General features: G+C 46.2%; 1 protein-coding gene and 1 pseudogene across 1 annotated transcript in view; one reads left to right on the forward strand and one right to left on the reverse strand.

Moving 5' to 3' along the window:
- Positions 1-19,047, forward strand: part of LOC143299060 (uncharacterized) — a 90,572-nt gene that overhangs the window by 50,471 nt on the left and 21,054 nt on the right. The window contains exons 32-41 of the mRNA XM_076612160.1: positions 76-181; positions 1,095-1,211; positions 1,946-2,081; positions 2,862-3,036; positions 5,611-5,887; positions 10,245-10,431; positions 14,655-14,866; positions 15,230-15,462; positions 17,230-17,383; positions 18,059-18,237. Coding sequence (XP_076468275.1) covers positions 76-181; positions 1,095-1,211; positions 1,946-2,081; positions 2,862-3,036; positions 5,611-5,887; positions 10,245-10,431; positions 14,655-14,866; positions 15,230-15,462; positions 17,230-17,383; positions 18,059-18,237 — 1,776 coding nt within the window. The remainder of the gene's footprint in view (positions 1-75; positions 182-1,094; positions 1,212-1,945; positions 2,082-2,861; positions 3,037-5,610; positions 5,888-10,244; positions 10,432-14,654; positions 14,867-15,229; positions 15,463-17,229; positions 17,384-18,058; positions 18,238-19,047) is intronic.
- On the reverse strand, positions 3,857-5,131 carry LOC143299123 (uncharacterized; annotated as a pseudogene).

The raw sequence follows: 19,047 nt of genomic DNA on the forward strand, positions 1-19,047 counted from the left end.
TCTGTTGTGGCTTGACCCTGTATCCAGTTCACGTCACTGACAGGAGTGAGTGCTGTCCCCTGTGCTGTGTTGCAGACGTCGGGCAGAGCGCTGCCTGTCCGGTGGAGTGGCTTCAGTGACATCGAGGAACTGGGACAGAGCGCTCACCACAGCGGTCTTCTGTCCTACCAGCTGGCTGTCGGTCAGTGGTCTGTGCTGGTGGTGGTGGTGGTGTTGATGTTGGTGTTGTTGTTGGTTGTGGTGTTGGTGGTGTTATTGTTGGTGTTGTTGTTGGTGGTGATGGTTTTGGTGTTGGCGGTGTTATTGTTGGCGATGTTATTGTTGGCGATGTTGGTGTTATTGTTGGTATTGGTGGTGTTGTTGGTGTTGGTGGTGGTGGTGGTGGTGGTGGTGTTGCAGTTGCTCCGATGTTGTTGGTGTTGCTGTTGTTGTTGGTGGTGGTGTTGGTGTTATTGTTGTTGGTGTTATTGTTGTTGTTGGTGGTGTTCTTGTCGTTATTGTTGGTGTTGGTGGTGGTGTTGCGGTTGTTCCGATACTGTTGTTGGTGTTGTTGTTGCTGTGTTGGTGTTGGTGGTTGTGTTGGTGTTGATGTTACTGTTCCGATGTTGTGAGAGTCCTCACTGTTGTGTCCTGTCAGGTGGCTGTGGACGAGGTTAGCACGCTGCCGTCGTCGCAGTTGTTGTCGTTGATGTTGTTTGAATGATCATCATTGTGAAATTTTGCCCTGCCAGCTGGCTGTCGGAGAATATTCTGGGTTGTTGTTGTTGTCGCTGTTGTTCTGTAGTTGCTGTTGTTGTAGTTGTTGCTGTTGTTGTTGCTTCTGTTGTTGATGCTGCTGCTGCCGTTGTTGTTGTTTAAAGTGTTCATATCAATAGTAGCCTTATGTTCTATGTTCTGGTTGTTGGTGAGTGTTCTGTTGTGATGCTCTTGATGTTGTTATCACTGATGTTGATGTCGTGAAATTCTTCACCACAGTGGCCATTCTGTCATACCAGTGCGAGTGAGTGAGTGTGTGTGTGTGTGTGTGTGTGTGTGTGTGTGTGTGTGTGTGTGCGTGTGTGTGTTTACGTCACCGTGTCAGCTGGTGTGTTCAGGGTCGGTGAGGGGTGGACAGGAGGTGTACAAGTTCCATGACGTAGGACTGGTCAACTCTGTGACCCTGCACTCCCTCCGCATGCAGGACGGCCATCTTTATTACGTCACTGTGCAAGGTCAGTCATGCAGATGGTGTCTGTCAGAAGAATAACTGTTCTGAACCTGCCACCTCACTGTGTCTACAGCAACACAGTCTCCTCTTTCACAGTTTTCAGGGGAACAGAGCGAGCTAGAGTTAGGTTCCCGCTTTCCCTCAAGTTGTCCGTCAGTTTCATAACGTCGCGCTCTTTTAGACCGGTGACCAGGAGGGTGTGTCTACAGCACGGGCCCAAGGTGAATCTCTGTAGTGGACTATGCCTTTAGCCTTCAGACCTTTGTTTTGCTGAAGTAGGCTAGAGACATGACGGAAAATAATGTTCCTGAATAACAGTTCCCAGATCCTTTTAACCATCATCATATCCTTTGAAAGTGTTGAAACCATAAACAGAAAGTTTGTTTTACGAAACTGTATGTCTGGTAGTTGCATGGCTGTCAACCGTTGCGTTTTCTGTCTTTATTCATGAAGCATATTTTTGAATTTATTTATTCTGTTGTCGACCTGACGTCTGGTTAATGGACATTTTCTTACTGGACTTTCTGATTGGAGTGTGTGATGGTTTTGAAATGGCCAAGTGTGTTAGTGTACATGCATGGAGTATTGTCTTTTGCCTTATGGTAGTGGACTGTGTGTGTGTGTGTGTGTGTGTGTGTGTTCGTGCGTGCGTGCGTGTGTGTGAGTGTATGTGTGTGTTCGTGCGTGCGTGCGTGCGTGCGTGCGTGTGTGTGTGTGTGTGTGTGTGTGGCGTGACAGCCCAGGACCACGTGGGGCGGACTGTGGCGGTCAGCAGTGAAGGCTTTGTGGTGGACACCACCCCTCCCCTCGTGACGTCAGACCACTTCCACTTCCCCCGGCCCTTCATCACTTCCGTTTCTGCATTCAGTCTCTGGTGGGTCCCATTGCTGTTTTCAAGACCTGACGATATTGATATTGTTACTATTATTATTATTATTATTACTATCATTATTACTATTATATTATTATTATTGTTATTCTTCCTCTTAATATCATTATCATCCTCATTATCATTATCATCGTCATAACTTTTTTTTTGGGGGGGGTGGGGGGTGGGGGTGGGGGATCATTACTATTACCATTACTCTTCTCCTTCTTCTGCTCATTGTTGTTGTTGCTATGATTCTGTTGTTGTTGCTGTTGCTGTTGCTGTTGCCGTTGCTCTTCTTCTTCTTCTCCTTCGCATTGTTGTTGCTGTTTTTGTTCATCCTCTTCTTGATGATTTTGTCGTTGTTAAGGTGTGCGAGGGATATCTTTTTTCTTTCTTTCTTTTTTAAGTTTCACTGCATTCCAGCTCTGCGAAACGACAGGTGTTGAAATTCATCCTATGATTTTGTCTATGGGAGTAGAATGATGGTGATAATGGTGCATGGATCATGATGATGATCATGAAGACGACGACGACGATGATGATTGTGATGATTATGGTGGTTGTTGTGTTGGTGATGATGATGTTGATGATGATGATAATGGTGGTGGTGATGGTGATGATGATGATGATAATGATGATAGTGGTGGTAATGGTGGTGGTGATGATGATGTTGATGATGATGATAATGGTGGTGGTGGTGATGATGATGATGATGATGATGATGATGATGACGACAGTGATATCAGAGAACACCGTAACAAGGGTGTGTTGTGTCTCTCACAGCTGGACTGACATGTTCACCGACCAGGACAGCGGTGTCGATCACTACCTGGTCTCCCTGGGGTCAAGGCCAGGTCATGATGACCTCATGAAGGGTCGAAAGGTCACTGACGATTGCGGCGAGTTTCATACGGACGTCACCATGCTTAACGGCCACGCTTATTACGTCACCATTACCGTACGTTTTGGCTGGTGTGTGGGTGGGTTGGTGGAATTGTGGGGCCAAGGTCTTCTTTGGTTGAATCGAATGGAGTGTGTCCAATTAAATGGATTCACTGTTAGCTGAATAATCGCTCTTTCTCTGCCTCTGCACCTTAGCTCCCTCTTTCGTTTCGTCGAATCTCTTCTGTTGGTTCTTTCAAGTCTGGCCTTAACTCACTCAGTACGGCCAGTCCTCTCTTCTCCTCTACACAGACCCCTCGGATGTCCAGTGGGTGTCTGAATGACCCAACCTTTAGCTTCCGTCGTCAGAATTGTGGTATCCTTTGTCAACATTCACCTCTTCAGTATAAGAGCCTTCCGCTTGCAATATTTTGATGGTGGTAATTGGGGTGAAACGCTGTTAACGTCGTCTCTTTCGCCGTTCGTATGGAGAGAGTTAAAACCCACCTCTTTACAAAACAGCCCCCCCTCTCCTGCCTCTTCCAGACTGCAGTTTTTTTTTTAACTTTCTATTTACATGTGATTATAAGTATTGTCCTTCATCTCTCTAAATCACGCTTGTGTGTGAATGGTGTGTAAACACTTTGATTACTTTGATTTGTCTCTTCACAAAATCAGCGTTATATGAATATATATTTTTGATTATTATTACAATCAGTGTGTTATTTACGGGGTCACAGAAAATGGGGCAGTCACCACCAGTGTGTTCTGTATGGAGTTAGAGTAAAGGGGAAATCACGATTAGAGCGCTATATACAGCGCCATAGGTAAAGGAACAATGACCAACATGGTATATACAGTGCCACAGGTAAAAAAATAATGACAATCCACATGGTCTATATGTGGTGCCACAGGTACTGGTAAAGGGGTGATGACAACCAACATGGTGTATACCACAGGTAAAGGGGTGATGACAACATGGTGTATACCAGAGGTAGAGGGGTGATGACAACATGGTGTATACCACAGGTAAAGGGGTGATGACAACATGGTGTATACCAGAGGTAAAGGGGTGATGACAACATGGTGTATACCACAGGTAAAGGGGTGATGACAACATGGTGTATACCACAGGTAAAGGGGTGATGACAACATGGTGTATTCCAGAGGTAAAGGGGTGATGACAACATGGTGTATACCACAGGTAAAGGGGTGATGACAACACGGTGTATACCACAGGTAAAGGGGTGATGACAACATGGTGTATTCCAGAGGTAAAGGGGTGATGACAACATGGTGTATACCACAGGTAAAGGGGTGATGACAACACGGTGTATACCACAGGTAAAGGGGTGATGACAACCAACATGGTGTATACCACAGGTAAAGGGGTGATGACAACCAACATGGTGTATACCACAGGTAAAGGGGTGATGACAACATGGTGTATACCACAGGTAAAGGGGTGATGACAACCAACATGGTGTATACCACAGGTAAAGGGGTGATGACAACATGGTGTATACCACAGGTAGAGGGGTGATGACAACATGGTGTATACCACAGGTAAAGGGGTGATGACACCATGGTGTATACCACAGGTAGAGGGGTGATGACAACCAACATGGTGTATACCACAGGTAGAGGGGTGATGACAACCAACATGGTGTATACCACAGGTAAAGGGGTGATGACAACATGGTGTATACCACAGGTAGAGGGGTGATGACAACATGGTGTATACCACAGGTAGAGGGGTGATGACAACCAACATAATGTATACCACAGGTAAAGGGGTGATGACAACATGGTGTATAACACAGGTAAAGGGGTGATGACAACCAACATGGTGTATACCACAGGTAAAGGGGTGATGACAACATGGTGTATACCACAGGTAGAGGGGTGATGACAACATGGTGTATACCACAGGTAAAGGGGTGATGACAACATGGTGTATACCACAGGTAAAGGGGTGATGACAACATGGTGTATACCACAGGTAGAGGGGTGATGACAACATGGTGTATACCACAGGTAGAGGGGTGATGACAACCAACATAATGTATACCACAGGTAAAGGGGTGATGACAACATGGTGTATAACACAGGTAAAGGGGTGATGACAACCAACATGGTGTATACCACAGGTAAAGGGGTGATGACAACATGGTGTATACCACAGGTAAAGGGGTGATGACAACATGGTGTATACCACAGGTAAAGGGGTGATGACAACATGGTGTATACCACAGGTAGAGGGGTGATGACAATCAACACGGTGTATACCACAGGTAGAGGGGTGATGACAACATGGTGTATACCACAGGTAGAGGGGTGATGACAACCAACATGGTGTATACCACTCGTAAAGGGGTGATGACAACCAACATGGTGTATACCACAGGTAAAGGGGTGATGACAACCAACACGGTGTATACCACAGGTAAAGGGGTGATGACAACATGGTGTACACCACAGGTAAAGGGGTGATGACAACATGGTGTATACCACAGGTAGAGGGGTGATGACAATCAACACGGTGTATACCACAGGTAGAGGGGTGATGACAACACGGTGTATACCACAGGTAGAGGGGTGATGACACTCAACATAGTGGGTAAAGGGGTGGGTCTTTTCTCTCCTGCAGGCAGTCAACCGAGCAGCACTCCGCACAGCCAAAGTGTCCAGACCAGTGGTTGTCATGACGACGTCGGACTTGTCGGGTCACGTGATGGACGGCCCCTCTCCACGTGCCGGGCAGACGCCAGAGGACGTGGACTTTGTGACGTCAGCTGATGACGTCATGGCCTTCTGGTCAGGGTTCGGCAGTACGCTGTCCCCAATGACGTCATACAGCGTCAGACTGGGCACGGGTCCCGCCTGTGATGACGTCGTCAAGGACATGGACGTCGGCCTGTCTCAGGGTGTGTGTGTGTGTGTGTGTGTTTGAGAGCAGGGGCATGTCATGCGAGTCTTCCTCTGTAAGTACAGCTGCATGTGTATATCTGTGCAATGGTCAGCATAATCAAGGAATGTTGTCCTGCATGAAACCGTGGGCTTCATGTAAAGAAACAACAACTGTGGCTTTAGTGGTGTGCACAGGTGTTAGAGAAATGTCTGTCAGGTGTGCATGGCGGCACCTGGTAGAGCGGTGGCCTAGTGGTAATGCCCCCGACCAGGAAGCGAATGTCCATGGGTTAGATTCCCCATGTACACAACGTGGTTTTTACTGCTACCTCCACTAGACCTTGAGTGGTGGTCTGGGCGAGAAGAAGAACCAAGGTCCCTTGCCTTGCAACGTGTGCTTGACACGCGTGAAAGAACTCACAGCAACAAAGGCAAAATTATGCAGAAAAATCCACTTTGATGGGAGACCCAGTACAGTTGCAGGCAGAGAAAAAAAGAAGAAGTAAAAATGGGTTGCGCTGCACAATGGTGCCGCGTTCATCCCGGGTATGGCCAGAATTTCACACACAGAAAGATGTTGTGAAAAAATAACAAACAAACAAACAAAAGAACAACAACAACAACAACAACAAAAAACACACTAACAAACGATACAGTACAATGCAGTGCAATGCAGTACAGTATAATTCAATGTAATGCAATACAAAACAGGGCAATTCACAGGTGCATAATAATGATAATAATAATGATAAATAAAAAGGGCATTTGGTACGCCCAATCTAATGATACAAAAGCCCTGGGGTGTTTACAATAAAAATGCAATGACGCGTGCATACTAAAAACACACAAATACACCCGCACGCACAGATCATCCCGTTTCAACTCCATCCCACAAACCCACACCCACTCCACACAAGATGTAGACACACACACACACACACGTGCGCGCACACACATCCCGATCGTTCAAGGCGTATGGACATGTGCACGTTTAAAGATAGTAAAAACAGTAGAAATATGAAAAAAAATAACTTGATTAAAACCTAAAAGTGAAGACAATGAGTCTTCAAAGAGGTTTTGAAAGAAGGGCAAGAAACAGCAGGACGGACAGGAAACGGGAGTGAGTTCCTTGCGGATTAAGCCTGGAAAGAGAAAGTGCGTTTTCCATATGATCTGGTTCTGTAGGAGGGAATTTTTAAGAGACGGCCATCACCTGATGACGGAGCTGGCGAGATGGAGAGTAGTAATGCAGAAGCTCAGAAAAGTAAGGAGACACGTCAATAATAAATTTGTAGCACAGGAGAGAGAGTTGGTAATCTATTCTTTTCTCAGTAGGTAGCCAGTGGAGGGAGTGAAATAATATGAGCAGATTTGGGAGAGCGGAAGATAAGCCGTGCAGCATGGTTTTGGAGTCTCTGAAGTCTGGATAACAAGTAGCTGAGGCATCCAGCGAGCAAAGAATTACAGTAGTCAAGCGTAGATAGGACCAGGGAACAGACAAGGGTTTTTGTTGCATCGTGAGACAGAAAGCGCCGAATAGAGCCTATTCTACGTAATTCGAGGTAACATATTTGACAGATCGAGGAAATCTGCGGTTCAAAGGATAGAGTCGGGTCAATGTAAACACCAGGTTGCGAACAATTTTTGAAGTTTGAATATTGCACCCATTTAACTGAACAGCTTGGGAAAGTGAAACAGAATTTAGCAAACGTTTAGGAGCAAGAAAAATCATTTCTGTTTTTTTGTTGTTTTTTTTTTTGCTTACCATCCACGATTTTATGCCAGCTATACATTGTTGAGTAGAGGTGATAATCTCAGAAAGATGAGAGATTGGACCAGACTTGTAAATTTGGTTATCATTCGAAAAACTGTGATGTGAGAGGGAATGATGGGATACAATTTCTGAAACAGGTTGTATATAAAGTAGAAAAAGAACTGGTCCAAGGACTGATCCATGGGGAACACCAAATTCTATGGGAGCGGGTCTTGAGTGCAGACGGTTCATAGTAACGGTCTGGTTCCGGTTGGAGAGGTAAGAGCCGTGCCAGACACACGAAAAGTATGGGAGAGTCTGTTTATCAAAATGTTATGATCAGTGGTATCAAAGGCTGCTGACAGATCAAGAAGAGAAAAAAGAGAAATACCATTTCTGTCTAGAGCTGTAAGAAGATCGTTGACAATTTTCATTAAAGCAGTTTCAGTGCTGTAACCAACACGATAAGCTGATTGCAAGGAATAAAACAGGTTGTTCTTGTTGAGGTGTTAAGAGAGTTGCAAGGAACAATTCTTTTCAGTTATTTTGGACAGAAAAGATAAATTGGAAACGAGTCTATAGTTTTTCAAATTTCCTTGATCAAGAGATAACTTTTTCAGAAGTGGTTTGACAACTGAGTTTTTAAACACCGATGGAAAGGTGACAGACAGTAGGAAGTTATCAATGATGGAAGTGAAATAGGGAAGTAGAATGTCAAGGCATTCAGAAAGAAGGGATGGAGGCAGGGGGTAAAGTTCACAAGGTTTTACTACAGTATTTTTGATCGGGTCATGTACAGTTGTTTCAGACACTGGTCCGGAGGCAGTGAGGGGAGATCCAGAAAACTTGTAGTGCGCAACAGCAGGAGGGGACACAGAATCAGAATCGAGTTTAGTACGAATATCTTTGATCTTGGACATGAAAAAATCAGCAAAAGCCTGGGGAAGTTCAGTTAGACTACCAGATAATGGTGAAGGAGAAGTCTTGGCCTTACTTAGTAAACTGTTTGTGATATTAAATAGCTGCTTAGATGTGGTACAGGCAAGTATCTCAGCATTGAAGAAGGATGATTTTGCATTGTTTATAATTCTATTGACAAGATTATTTGCAGTTTGGAAAATTTGTTTGTGAACGTGTAAGTTAGTCTTCAACCATTGCCTCTCAGCCCTCTTTCTGTCTTAGCTTCCTGTAACTGGGGCTGGGCAGAAGAGAACCAGGGGGTGGGTGGCCAGTTGGAAATGTTGCGAAAAGTGGGTGGAGCGAATTTGTCAAGAAGATCTTTAAGGGGGAGATTTTTTTTTATTTTATAGTTTTTCAGCATCAAGTAATTGAAGGGAACTAAGTCTGGACTGCAAATGAGACTTAGATACAGAAATGTCAGTGGAGGTTATGTTTCTGGCTTCAACAAAGGAGGGGGGTTGGAAAGGTTCAGTTGCATTTGCACAGTAAAATGATCAGAGGACAGAGTGTTGTCGATAGTAATGGACTGTACAAAATTGTCATCTTTTCTAAAAATAACACAGTCAAGGATGTGTCCTTGACGATGGGTTGGTGTGGAGATGGCTTGAGACAGAGAGAGTCTAGAAGGTTTATTAGTTTTGCAGTGTTGGCATTTGAGGGTTTATCAAAGTGAAAGTTAAAATCTCCTATAATGAGACAATGGCCTTTTAAAATGTTAATGTGTTCTAGAACGTTGGGAAACTGTTCAAGAAAGAGATTGTCAGGAAGTTGGTTCTTCTTGCTAGGTGGTGGGCGATAGAGACAAAATTATATAGTGGCCTATTTGGGAAGGAGAAAGTGAGCTGTGTCAGTTCGAAACTGGAATGATCAAAGCTGAAAGTATTATTCCAAGACAGAAACTGAGAGAGACGTTGACCAACTAGAAAAGCAGTGCCACCTCCGCGTGTTGGGCGTGGGAAACTGTAGGTCATAAAACCGGGTGGAGACAAATCTTTGCACTTGGCCTCTTCACCAGCTGGACGAAGCCAAGTTTCAGTTAGACAAAGAATATCTTTTTTTTCCAGTAATAACTATCTGCTGCCCGACTCGTTCTCAGAAAGAAAAGATCTAAGCACATCACTCTTCTTTTGCAGCATCTCCACTGGCTCCCTGTCGCACACAGAATAAAGTACAAGATCAGCACTCTATGTTGTAAATGTATTCAAAAATCTGCCCCTTCCTATCTCTGTGGCTGCCTCCGTCTCACTCTCTACAATCGGCTTCGGATCCACTCTGTTTACGCGTACCCAGATTCAAACACTCGATTGTTGGCCGCCGTTCTTTCTCTGTCTCTGAACCTTGTAATTGAAATGAACTTCCTCTTTCGTTTCGTCAGGTCTCCACACTCAGCTCTTTCTAGTCTGGCCTTAAAACCCACCTCTTCACAAAATAGCCTCCCTTCCCCGCCTCTTCATTGTCTTTCAGTTTTTCCAGTTTTAGAGTTGTGCATGCTTGTGAATGACTTGTGCGAAAGCGCTTTGATTTGTCTCTGCACAAGATTCAGCGCTATATAAGTATGATAATTATCATTAATTATTATTATTATCTTGCCACTATTCTCTAGGAATCACATGGCATCTATGGTGTGACTATAATCATAGTTTTCCCCTGTTGCTTATCAGAGGTTCGGTGGAGCCACGTCCCCCTGCGTCACGAGGTGAGGTACTACACCACCGTCACTGCCTGTAATGCGCTGGACGACTGCACGCAGGTGACGTCAGATGGCGTCATGATTGACGTCACTCCGCCCCTGAGGGGAGCCGTGTGGGACGGGATGGGAGACGAGGACATCGGTTACCAGGCACACAGGTCTGCTGCCTTCCTTACTTCCTTCCTTTCTCTTCTTTCTTTCTTGGAGACAAGGACATCGGTTACCAGGCACACAGGTCTGCTTTCTTCCTTACTTCCTTCCTTTCTCTTCTTTCTTTCTTGGAGACGAGGACATCGGTTACCAGGCACACAGGTCTGCTTTCTTCCTTACTTCCTTTCTCTTCTTTCTTTCTTGGAGACAAGGACATCGGTTACCAGGCACACAGGTCTGCTTCCTTCCTTACTTCCTTCCTTTCTCTTCTTTCTTTCTTGGAGACAAGGCCATCGGTTACCAGGCACACAGGTCTGCTTCCTTCCTTACTTCCTTTCTCTTCTTTCTTTCTTGGAGACAAGGACATCGGTTACCAGGCACACAGGTTTGCTTTCTTCCTTACTTCCTTTCTCTTCTTTCTTTCTTGGAGACGAGGACATCGGTTACCAGGCACACAGGTCTGCTTCCTTCCTTCCATACTTCCTTTCTCTTCTTTCTTTCTTAGAGACAAGGACATCGGTTACCAGGCACACAGGTCTGCTTTCTTCCTTACTTCCTTCCTTTCTCTTCTTTCTTTCTTGGAGACGAGGACATCGGTTACCAGGCACACAGGTCTGCTTTCTTCCTTACTTCCTTTCTCTTCTTTCTTTCTTGGAGACAAGGACATCGGTTACCAGGCACACAGGTCTGCTTCCTTCCTTACTTCCTTCCTTTCTCTTCTTTCTTTCTTGGAGACAAGGCCATCGGTTACCAGGCACACAGGTCTGCTTCCTTCCTTACTTCCTTTCTCTTCTTTCTTTCTTGGAGACAAGGACATCGGTTACCAGGCACACAGGTTTGCTTTCTTCCTTACTTCCTTTCTCTTCTTTCTTTCTTGGAGACAAGGACATCGGTTACCAGGCACACAGGTTTGCTTTCTTCCTTACTTCCTTTCTCTTCTTTCTTTCTTGGAGACAAGGACATCGGTTACCAGGCACACAGGTTTGCTTCCTTCCATACTTCCTTTCTCTTCTTTCTTACTTAGAGACAAGGACATCGGTTACCAGGCACACAGGTTTGCTTTCTTCCTTACTTCCTTCCTTTCTCTTCTTTCTTTCTTGGAGACAAGGACATCGGTTACCAGGCACACAGGTCTGCTTTCTTCCTTACTTCCTTTCTCTTCTTTCTTTCTTGGAGACGAGGACATCGGTTACCAGGCACACAGGTCTGCTTCCTTCCTTACTTCCTTTCTCTTCTTTCTTTCTTGGAGACAAGGACATCGGTTACCAGGCACACAGGTTTGCTTTCTTCCTTACTTCCTTTCTCTTCTTTCTTTCTTGGAGACAAGGACATCGGTTACCAGGCACACAGGTCTGCTGCCTTCCTTACTTCCTTCCTTTCTCTTCTTTCTTTCTTGGAGACAAGGACATCGGTTACCAGGCACACAGGTTTGCTTTCTTCCTTACTTCCTTCCCTTCTCTTCTTTCTTTCTTGGAGACAAGGACATCGGTTACCAGGCACACAGGTCTGCTTTCTTCCTTACTTCCTTCCTTTCTCTTCTTTCTTTCTTGGAGACAAGGACATCGGTTACCAGGCACACAGGTCTGCTTCCTTCCTTACTTCCTTCCTTTCTCTTCTTTCTTTCTTGGAGACGAGGACATCGGTTACCAGGCACACAGGTCTGCTTCCTTCCTTACTTCCTTCCTTTCTCTTCTTTCTTTCTTGGAGACAAGGACATCGGTTACCAGGCACACACGTTTGCTTTCTTCCTTACTTCCTTCCTTTCTCTTCTTTCTTTCTTAGAGACAAGGACATCGGTTACCAGGCACACACGTTTGCTTTCTTCCTTACTTCCTTCCTTTCTCTTCTTTCTTTCTTGGAGACAAGGACATCGGTTACCAGGCACACAGGTCTGCTTCCTTCCATACTTCCTTTCTCTTCTTTCTTTCTTAGAGACGAGGACATCGGTTACCAGGCACACAGGTCTGCTTTCTTCCTTACTTCCTTTCTCTTCTTTCTTTCTTGGAGACGAGGACATCGGTTACCAGGCACACAGGTCTGCTTTCTTCCTTACTTCTCCTTTCTCTTCTTTCTTTCTTGGAGACAAGGACATCGGTTACCAGGCACACAGGTTTGCTTCCTTCCTTACTTCCTTTCTCTTCTTTCTTTCTTGGAGACAAGGACATCGGTTACCAGGCACACAGGTTTGCTTCCTTCCTTACTTCCTTCCTTTCTCTTCTTTCTTTCTTGGAGACAAGGACATCGGTTACCAGGCACACAGGTCTGCTTCCTTCCTTACTTCCTTTCTCTTCTTTCTTTCTTGGAGACGAGGACATCGGTTACCAGGCACACAGGTCTGCTTTCTTCCTTACTTCCTTTCTCTTCTTTCTTTCTTGGAGACAAGGACATCGGTTACCAGGCACACAGGTCTGCTTTCTTCCTTACTTCCTTTCTCTTCTTTCTTTCTTGGAGACAAGGACATCGGTTACCAGGCACACAGGTCTGCTTCCTTCCTTTTTAGAGGTAACGCGTCCGCGTAGAAAGCGAGAGAATCTGAGCGCACTGGTTCGAATCCCGGCACAGTCGCCAGTATTTTCTCCCCCTCTACTAGACCTTGAGTGGTGGTCTGGACGCTAATCATTTGGATGAGACGATAAACTGAGGTCCCATGTGCAGCATGCACTTCGCGCACGTAAAAGAACCCACGACAAGAAAAGGGTTGTCCCTGGCAAAATTCTGTAGAAAAATCCACTTCGATAGGGAAACATAAAAACTGCAGGCAGGACAAAAAAGAAAAGAAAAAAGGGTGGCGCTCTCAGTGTAGCGACGCGCTCTCCCTGGGGAGAGCAGCGCGAATTTCACAGAGAGAAATCTGTTGTGACAAAAAAGAGTAATACATTACAATTCTTTTCTTCTTTCTTTCTTTCTTTCCTGGACACGTGGACATCACATACCAGGCTCACTGGTCTGCCTCCTTCATTACTTTCTTTCTTTCTTTCCTGGAGATGAGGACATCAGTTACCAGGCACTTAAATCTACTTCCTTTCCCTTTGTCTTTCTTTTACTTCTTTCTGTCTTTCTTTCTTTCTTCTTGGAGACGTGGACATCAGTGACCAGGCACACGGGTCTGCTTGCTTCCTTCTTTGATTGTTTCTTTGTGTGTGCGTATTTGTTTGTTTCGTTTTTTTTTTTCATAAGACGAGGACATCAGTTACCAGGTACACAGGTATGCTTTCTTTCTTCCTTTCTTTCTTTTTTCTTTCTTGGAGACAAGGACATCAGCTACCATGCACATTGGTCTGCTTCCATTCTTTCATTCCCTCTTGTATTCTTCTTTCATTCTTCTAACGTCTTCCTTTCTTTCTTTCTTTTGTTCTATCTTACTTTCTTGGAGACAAGGACATCAGCTACCATGCACATAGGTCTGCTTCCATTCTTTCTTTCATTCATTCGTTCGTTCGTTCGTTTGTTCGTTCTTCATTTTTCCTTACTTTCTTTCTAATATTCTTTCGTTATTCCGATATTTCTTCGTCTGTAGTTTCCTTCCTTCTTTCTTTCAAGAAGACGAAGATGCTATCAAGCAATCAATGCAATCAAGTATACAGGTTTGTACTTGAATTCCAAACTTCTTTCTTTTCGTCGTTTCTTCTTTTTCTTTCTTTCTTTGGATGTTCATTGATGTCATGAGGTCACAATGTGGTCGATGATGAAACGGGATGTTTCAGGGATGTTGTGGGGTCACTGTGTGGTCACTGGGATGTTTCAGGGATGTAATGGGGTCACTGTGGTCACCGGGATGTTTCAGGGATGTAATGGGGTCACTGTGGTCACCGGGATGTTTCAGGGATGTAATGGGGTCACTGTGGAGTCACCAGGATGTTTCAGGGATGTGGTGGGGGTCACTGTGGGGTCACCGGGATGTTTCAGGGATGTGGTGGGGTCACTGTGGAGTCACCAGGATGTTTCAGGGATGTAGTGGGGTCACTGGGATGTTTCAGGGATGTTGTGGGGTCACTTTGGAGTCACCAGGATGTTTCAGGAATGTTGTGGGGTCACTGGGATGTTTCAGGGATGTTGTGGGGTCACTGTGGAGTCACCAGGATGTTTCAGGGATGTGCTGGGGTCACTGTGGAGTCATCAGGATGTTTCAGGAATGTTGTGGGGTCACTGGGATGTTTCAGGAATGTTGTGGGGTCACCGGGATGTTTCAGGGATGTGGTGGGGTCACTGTGGGGTCACCGGGATGTTTCAGGGATGTGGTGGGAGCCCAATGGCGCGGGTTCCAGGACGCAGGGTCAGGGCTGCACAGCTTTGCCTGGAGGGTGGGAACCACACCCGGCGGAAGTGACGTCATGAACCAGCGTCACGTGGGACTGGTGTTTTCCGCCTTCAGCAAAGACCTGAGTTCCCCGCTGCCTGAAGGACAGACTGTCTACATCACTGTCACCGCTTGGGATGCCGCAGGTGTGTGTGTGTGTGTGTGTGTGTGTGTGTGTGTGTCTGTGTGTGTGTCTGTGTATATATGTGTGTGTGTGTGAATTTGTGCAGGCATTTGTGTGTGGGGGGTTGGGGTGGGGGAGTGGGGGGGGGGGGGGGGGGGGGGGGGGTGGATCCACACGTCTGTACAACTAAACTATTCGTACCCCATAGAAAACATCTCATCTGTTCGTTTCCCATTCCCAGTGACGGAAAGTGTTTTTTCATTGCCTTGAATTGGGACACATCCGAGTTTCTTACCATGGGACTCTTTTGCACGACTGAACCGTTTGTGTGTGTGTGTGTGTGTGTGTGTGTGTGTGTGTGTGTGTGTGTCTGTGTGTGACACAGGTAACCAGGTGGAAGTGAGTTCCAACGGCTTCCAGGTGGACAGCAGTGGCCCAGAGGTCCAGACTGCCGCACAGCTGTGGTCAGGGCAGGGTAGTGTGGACAGCAGGACAGTGGTCAGCACAGATCTCCTGGCCGTCCGCTGGGCCTTCACTGACCCCCAGTCCCACATTGCCTCCCAGCACCTGTCGCTACAGTCCCACCTGTACGGGTACTTCCACCCCTCACCTGTCCAGGTAATTCTTCCACTCCTCACCTGATCAGTTAATGTCCCTACTCCTCAGCCACAGGTCATTTTTCATGTACTTCTCAGTACACTCTCGCCTGCTTTGGTAGTCCCACCCTTCATCTATCCAGGTAGTTCTTCTTCCACCCCTCACCTGTCCAGGTAATTCTTCCACCCCTCACCTGTCCGGGTAATTCTTCCACCCCTCACCTGTCCGGGTAATTCTTCTTCCACCCCACACCTGTCCGGGTAATTCTTCTTCCACCCCTCACCTGTCCGGGTAATTCTTCTTCCACCCCTCACCTGTCCAGGTAATTCTTCCACCCCTCACCTGTCCAGGTAATTCTTCCACCCCTCACCTGTCCAGGTAATTCTTCTTCCACCCCTCACCTGTCCAGGTAATTCTTCTTCCACCCCTCACCTGTCCAGGTAATTCTTCCACCCCTCACCTGTCCAGGTAATTCTTCTTCCACCCCTCACCTGTCCAGGTAATTCTTCCACCCCTCACCTGATCAGGTGATGCCCCTACTCCTCAGCCACACGTCATTTTTCATGTACTTATCAGTAAACTCTCACCTGCTTTGGTAATCCCACCCTTCATCTATCCACGTAATTCTTCCACCCTTCATCTGTCCAGGTAATTCTTCCACCCCTCACCTGTCCAGGTAATTCTTCCAACCTTCATCTGTACAGGTAATTATTCCACCCCTCACCGGTCCAGGTAATTCTTCCACCCCTCACCTGTCCAGGTAATTCTTCCACTCTTCATCTGTCCAGATAATTCTTCCACCCTTCACCTGTCCAGGTAATTCTTCTACCCCTCACCTGTCCAGGTAATTCTTCTACCCATCACCTGTCCAGGTAATTCCTCTATTCCTCACCTGTCCATGTAATTCTTCCACCCCTCGCCTTTCCAGGTAATACTTCTACTCTTCGCCTGTCCAGGTAATACCCTCTTCCTCAATCCCATGCCATTTTTCAATACACTCTCACCCACATGGGCATTTACACCCTTCATCAATCTATCCCCCATTCTCACATCATCTCAGTGTACCCATTCCATGCACTATCACCTGCATGGGTATTTCCACCCTACACCTATCCACATAACTCTTCCTCTTACCCCTCTACCCTCCCCTCCATCCTTTCAGTCCCATGTCATCTCGCTGTACCCCACCCTGCCACATGTATTGTCAGTTATATCCTTCATCTATCAAGGTAATACCCCCCTCCCCACTCCCAGTCCCTATTCCCGTACCCATCCCTGCCCTCTCACCTGTGTGGGCAGTTCTGCACCTCACCAATCCGGGTAATCTTCCCCTGTCCTCTGCCCTCCCGGTCCATCCAGGTAATTATCCCCCAAACCCTTCCCCTTGTCCTACGTCATGTCCCTGTACCCGTCCCTGCACTCACACATGTATGGGCATTTCCACCTGCTACCTACCCGTAACCAAAACTGAATTTGTAAACTCCGTGACTGAAAATCATAAAAGCATGTCACCCATGTCTGTTTCTCATAGCCCCCACAGGCGTAAAACGTTGTAGGAGAAAGAGTTCGCAAATACAGTGCAAGAATGTCAGCATGCGTACCTCTGATTCGTTCGTCAGAAGAACTTCAGCCTCCAAGGTAGTTTGATATATTTAATTGACCAGTGTAATGCGTCCTTAACTGACCTGATAGGTTTGACTAACTTCTTTTACGTATATAACTGATTTGATGCGTTTGACTAACTTATTATACGGCTATGACTGACTTGATAGGTTTGTTGGCATACAGATTCCGGCGCCTTTGACGGAGTACAAGTTCACGTCCTTGACCCTTCACGACGGCAGTGTATACAATGTCAAGGTCACAGCCTGCAACCTGGCAGGGTTATGCACGACGTCTGTGACAGCTGATATATTGCATGACAGCTCTCCTCCCTCTACTGGTCAGTCTGTCTGTCTGTCTCTGTGTATATCTCTGTGTGTGTGTGTGTGTGTGTGTGTGTGTGTGTGTGTGTGTGTGTGTGCTAGGATACATCATATGCTATTTTTCTCACTCTTCTGTCTGTCAGTGAAATCTTACCTCTGATATATTGCATAACACCTACCCTCCCTCCGCTGTTTAGTCTCTGCTTGTGTGTGTATTCTTGTCTGTCCGTGTGTCTGACTGATCTGTGACCTCTTGTTTTAAATTGTCATGTACAACATTCACTGTTTTACGTTTTGCCAGAACATGTTATTTTCATTTATCTGTGTGAAATTCTGGCTGCTTTCCTTGGGGAAAGCATAGCACTGCCCTTTTTTCTGTATGCATGATTGACTGTCAAAGTAGGTTGTTCTACAGATTGTTATTAAAGACAGTCCCCGTTATTGCCGTGGGTACTTTTACATGGGTGTAGTGCACACGGGATCTCGGTTTAACGTCCAATTCGAATGAGAAGATCCCAGACCGCCACTGAAGGTCTTATGCAGGGGAGGGGGCGGGGGCTTGCGGGGTGAGTGAGATGAGCAAAAATCCCGGACCACATCTGGGAATCAGCATTGACACAGAGTTACTGGCTGTGTGTTCCAGACATGCTGGCCATTGACACAGAGTTAAAGATGTGTGTTTTGTGTTCCAGGCATGCTGGCGATTGAGACAGAGCACGCGGCCGACCTCCAGCGTCACGGGGCCACCTGGATGCAGTGGACGTCAGACTCCCTGACCCTGGCCTGGGTGGGCTTCCAGGACCAGCACTCTGGTATCCATAGTTACCACGTCAGTGTGGGCACCACGCCCTTCGCCTCCGATCTGAACCAGGTCAGTGCGTGTGTTCGTGAGGGTGGAGCCGCGTGTGTTGCTGGACTGGACTGAACTGTGCTGGACTGGACTGAACTGTGCTGGACTGGACTGAACTGTTCTGGATTAGGACTGAACTGTGCTGGATTAGGACTGAACAGTGCTGGGTTGACTGAATTTTACTGGGTTGAACTGAACTGTTCTGGATGAGGACTAAACTGTACTCGGTTGGACTGAGCTGCACTAGATAAGGACTAAACTGTACTGGCTTGGACTGAGCTGCACTAGATAAGGACTAAACTGTACTGGCTTGGACTGAACTGCACTGGATAAGGACTAAATTGTACTGGCTTGGACTAAACTGTACTGGCTTGGACTGAACTGCATTGGATAAGGACTAAACTGTACTGGCTTGGACTAAACTGTACTGGCTTGGACTGAACTACACTGGGATGAATGAAAAGTTTCAAGACTGAACTGTAATGGAATGAAGCGAACTGTACTGGAGGGAATGAAGTATTTCTGAATGAACAGTATTGAATCAAAATTTAGAAGACTGAAATGTACAGGAAAATGCTACAGTGCACTACGCTGGTGAGATCTATACTGATCTGGTCAGAACTAGACTGTACTACAGTTGTCAGAAATAATACTACACTGGACAAAACTATGGTGCACTGCACTGGACTGGACAGACGTATACTGCAGTGTACTGCTGTGGATTGGACACAACACCAACAGTACAGACAGTAACGTGGTGTGGACACGACACAAACAGTACAGACAGTAACGTGGTGTGGACACGACACCAACAGTACAGACAGTAACGTG

The sequence above is a fragment of the Babylonia areolata genome, chromosome 24 (assembly GCF_041734735.1).
Source record: "Babylonia areolata isolate BAREFJ2019XMU chromosome 24, ASM4173473v1, whole genome shotgun sequence".
NCBI classification, from domain to species: domain Eukaryota; kingdom Metazoa; phylum Mollusca; class Gastropoda; order Neogastropoda; family Buccinidae; genus Babylonia; species Babylonia areolata.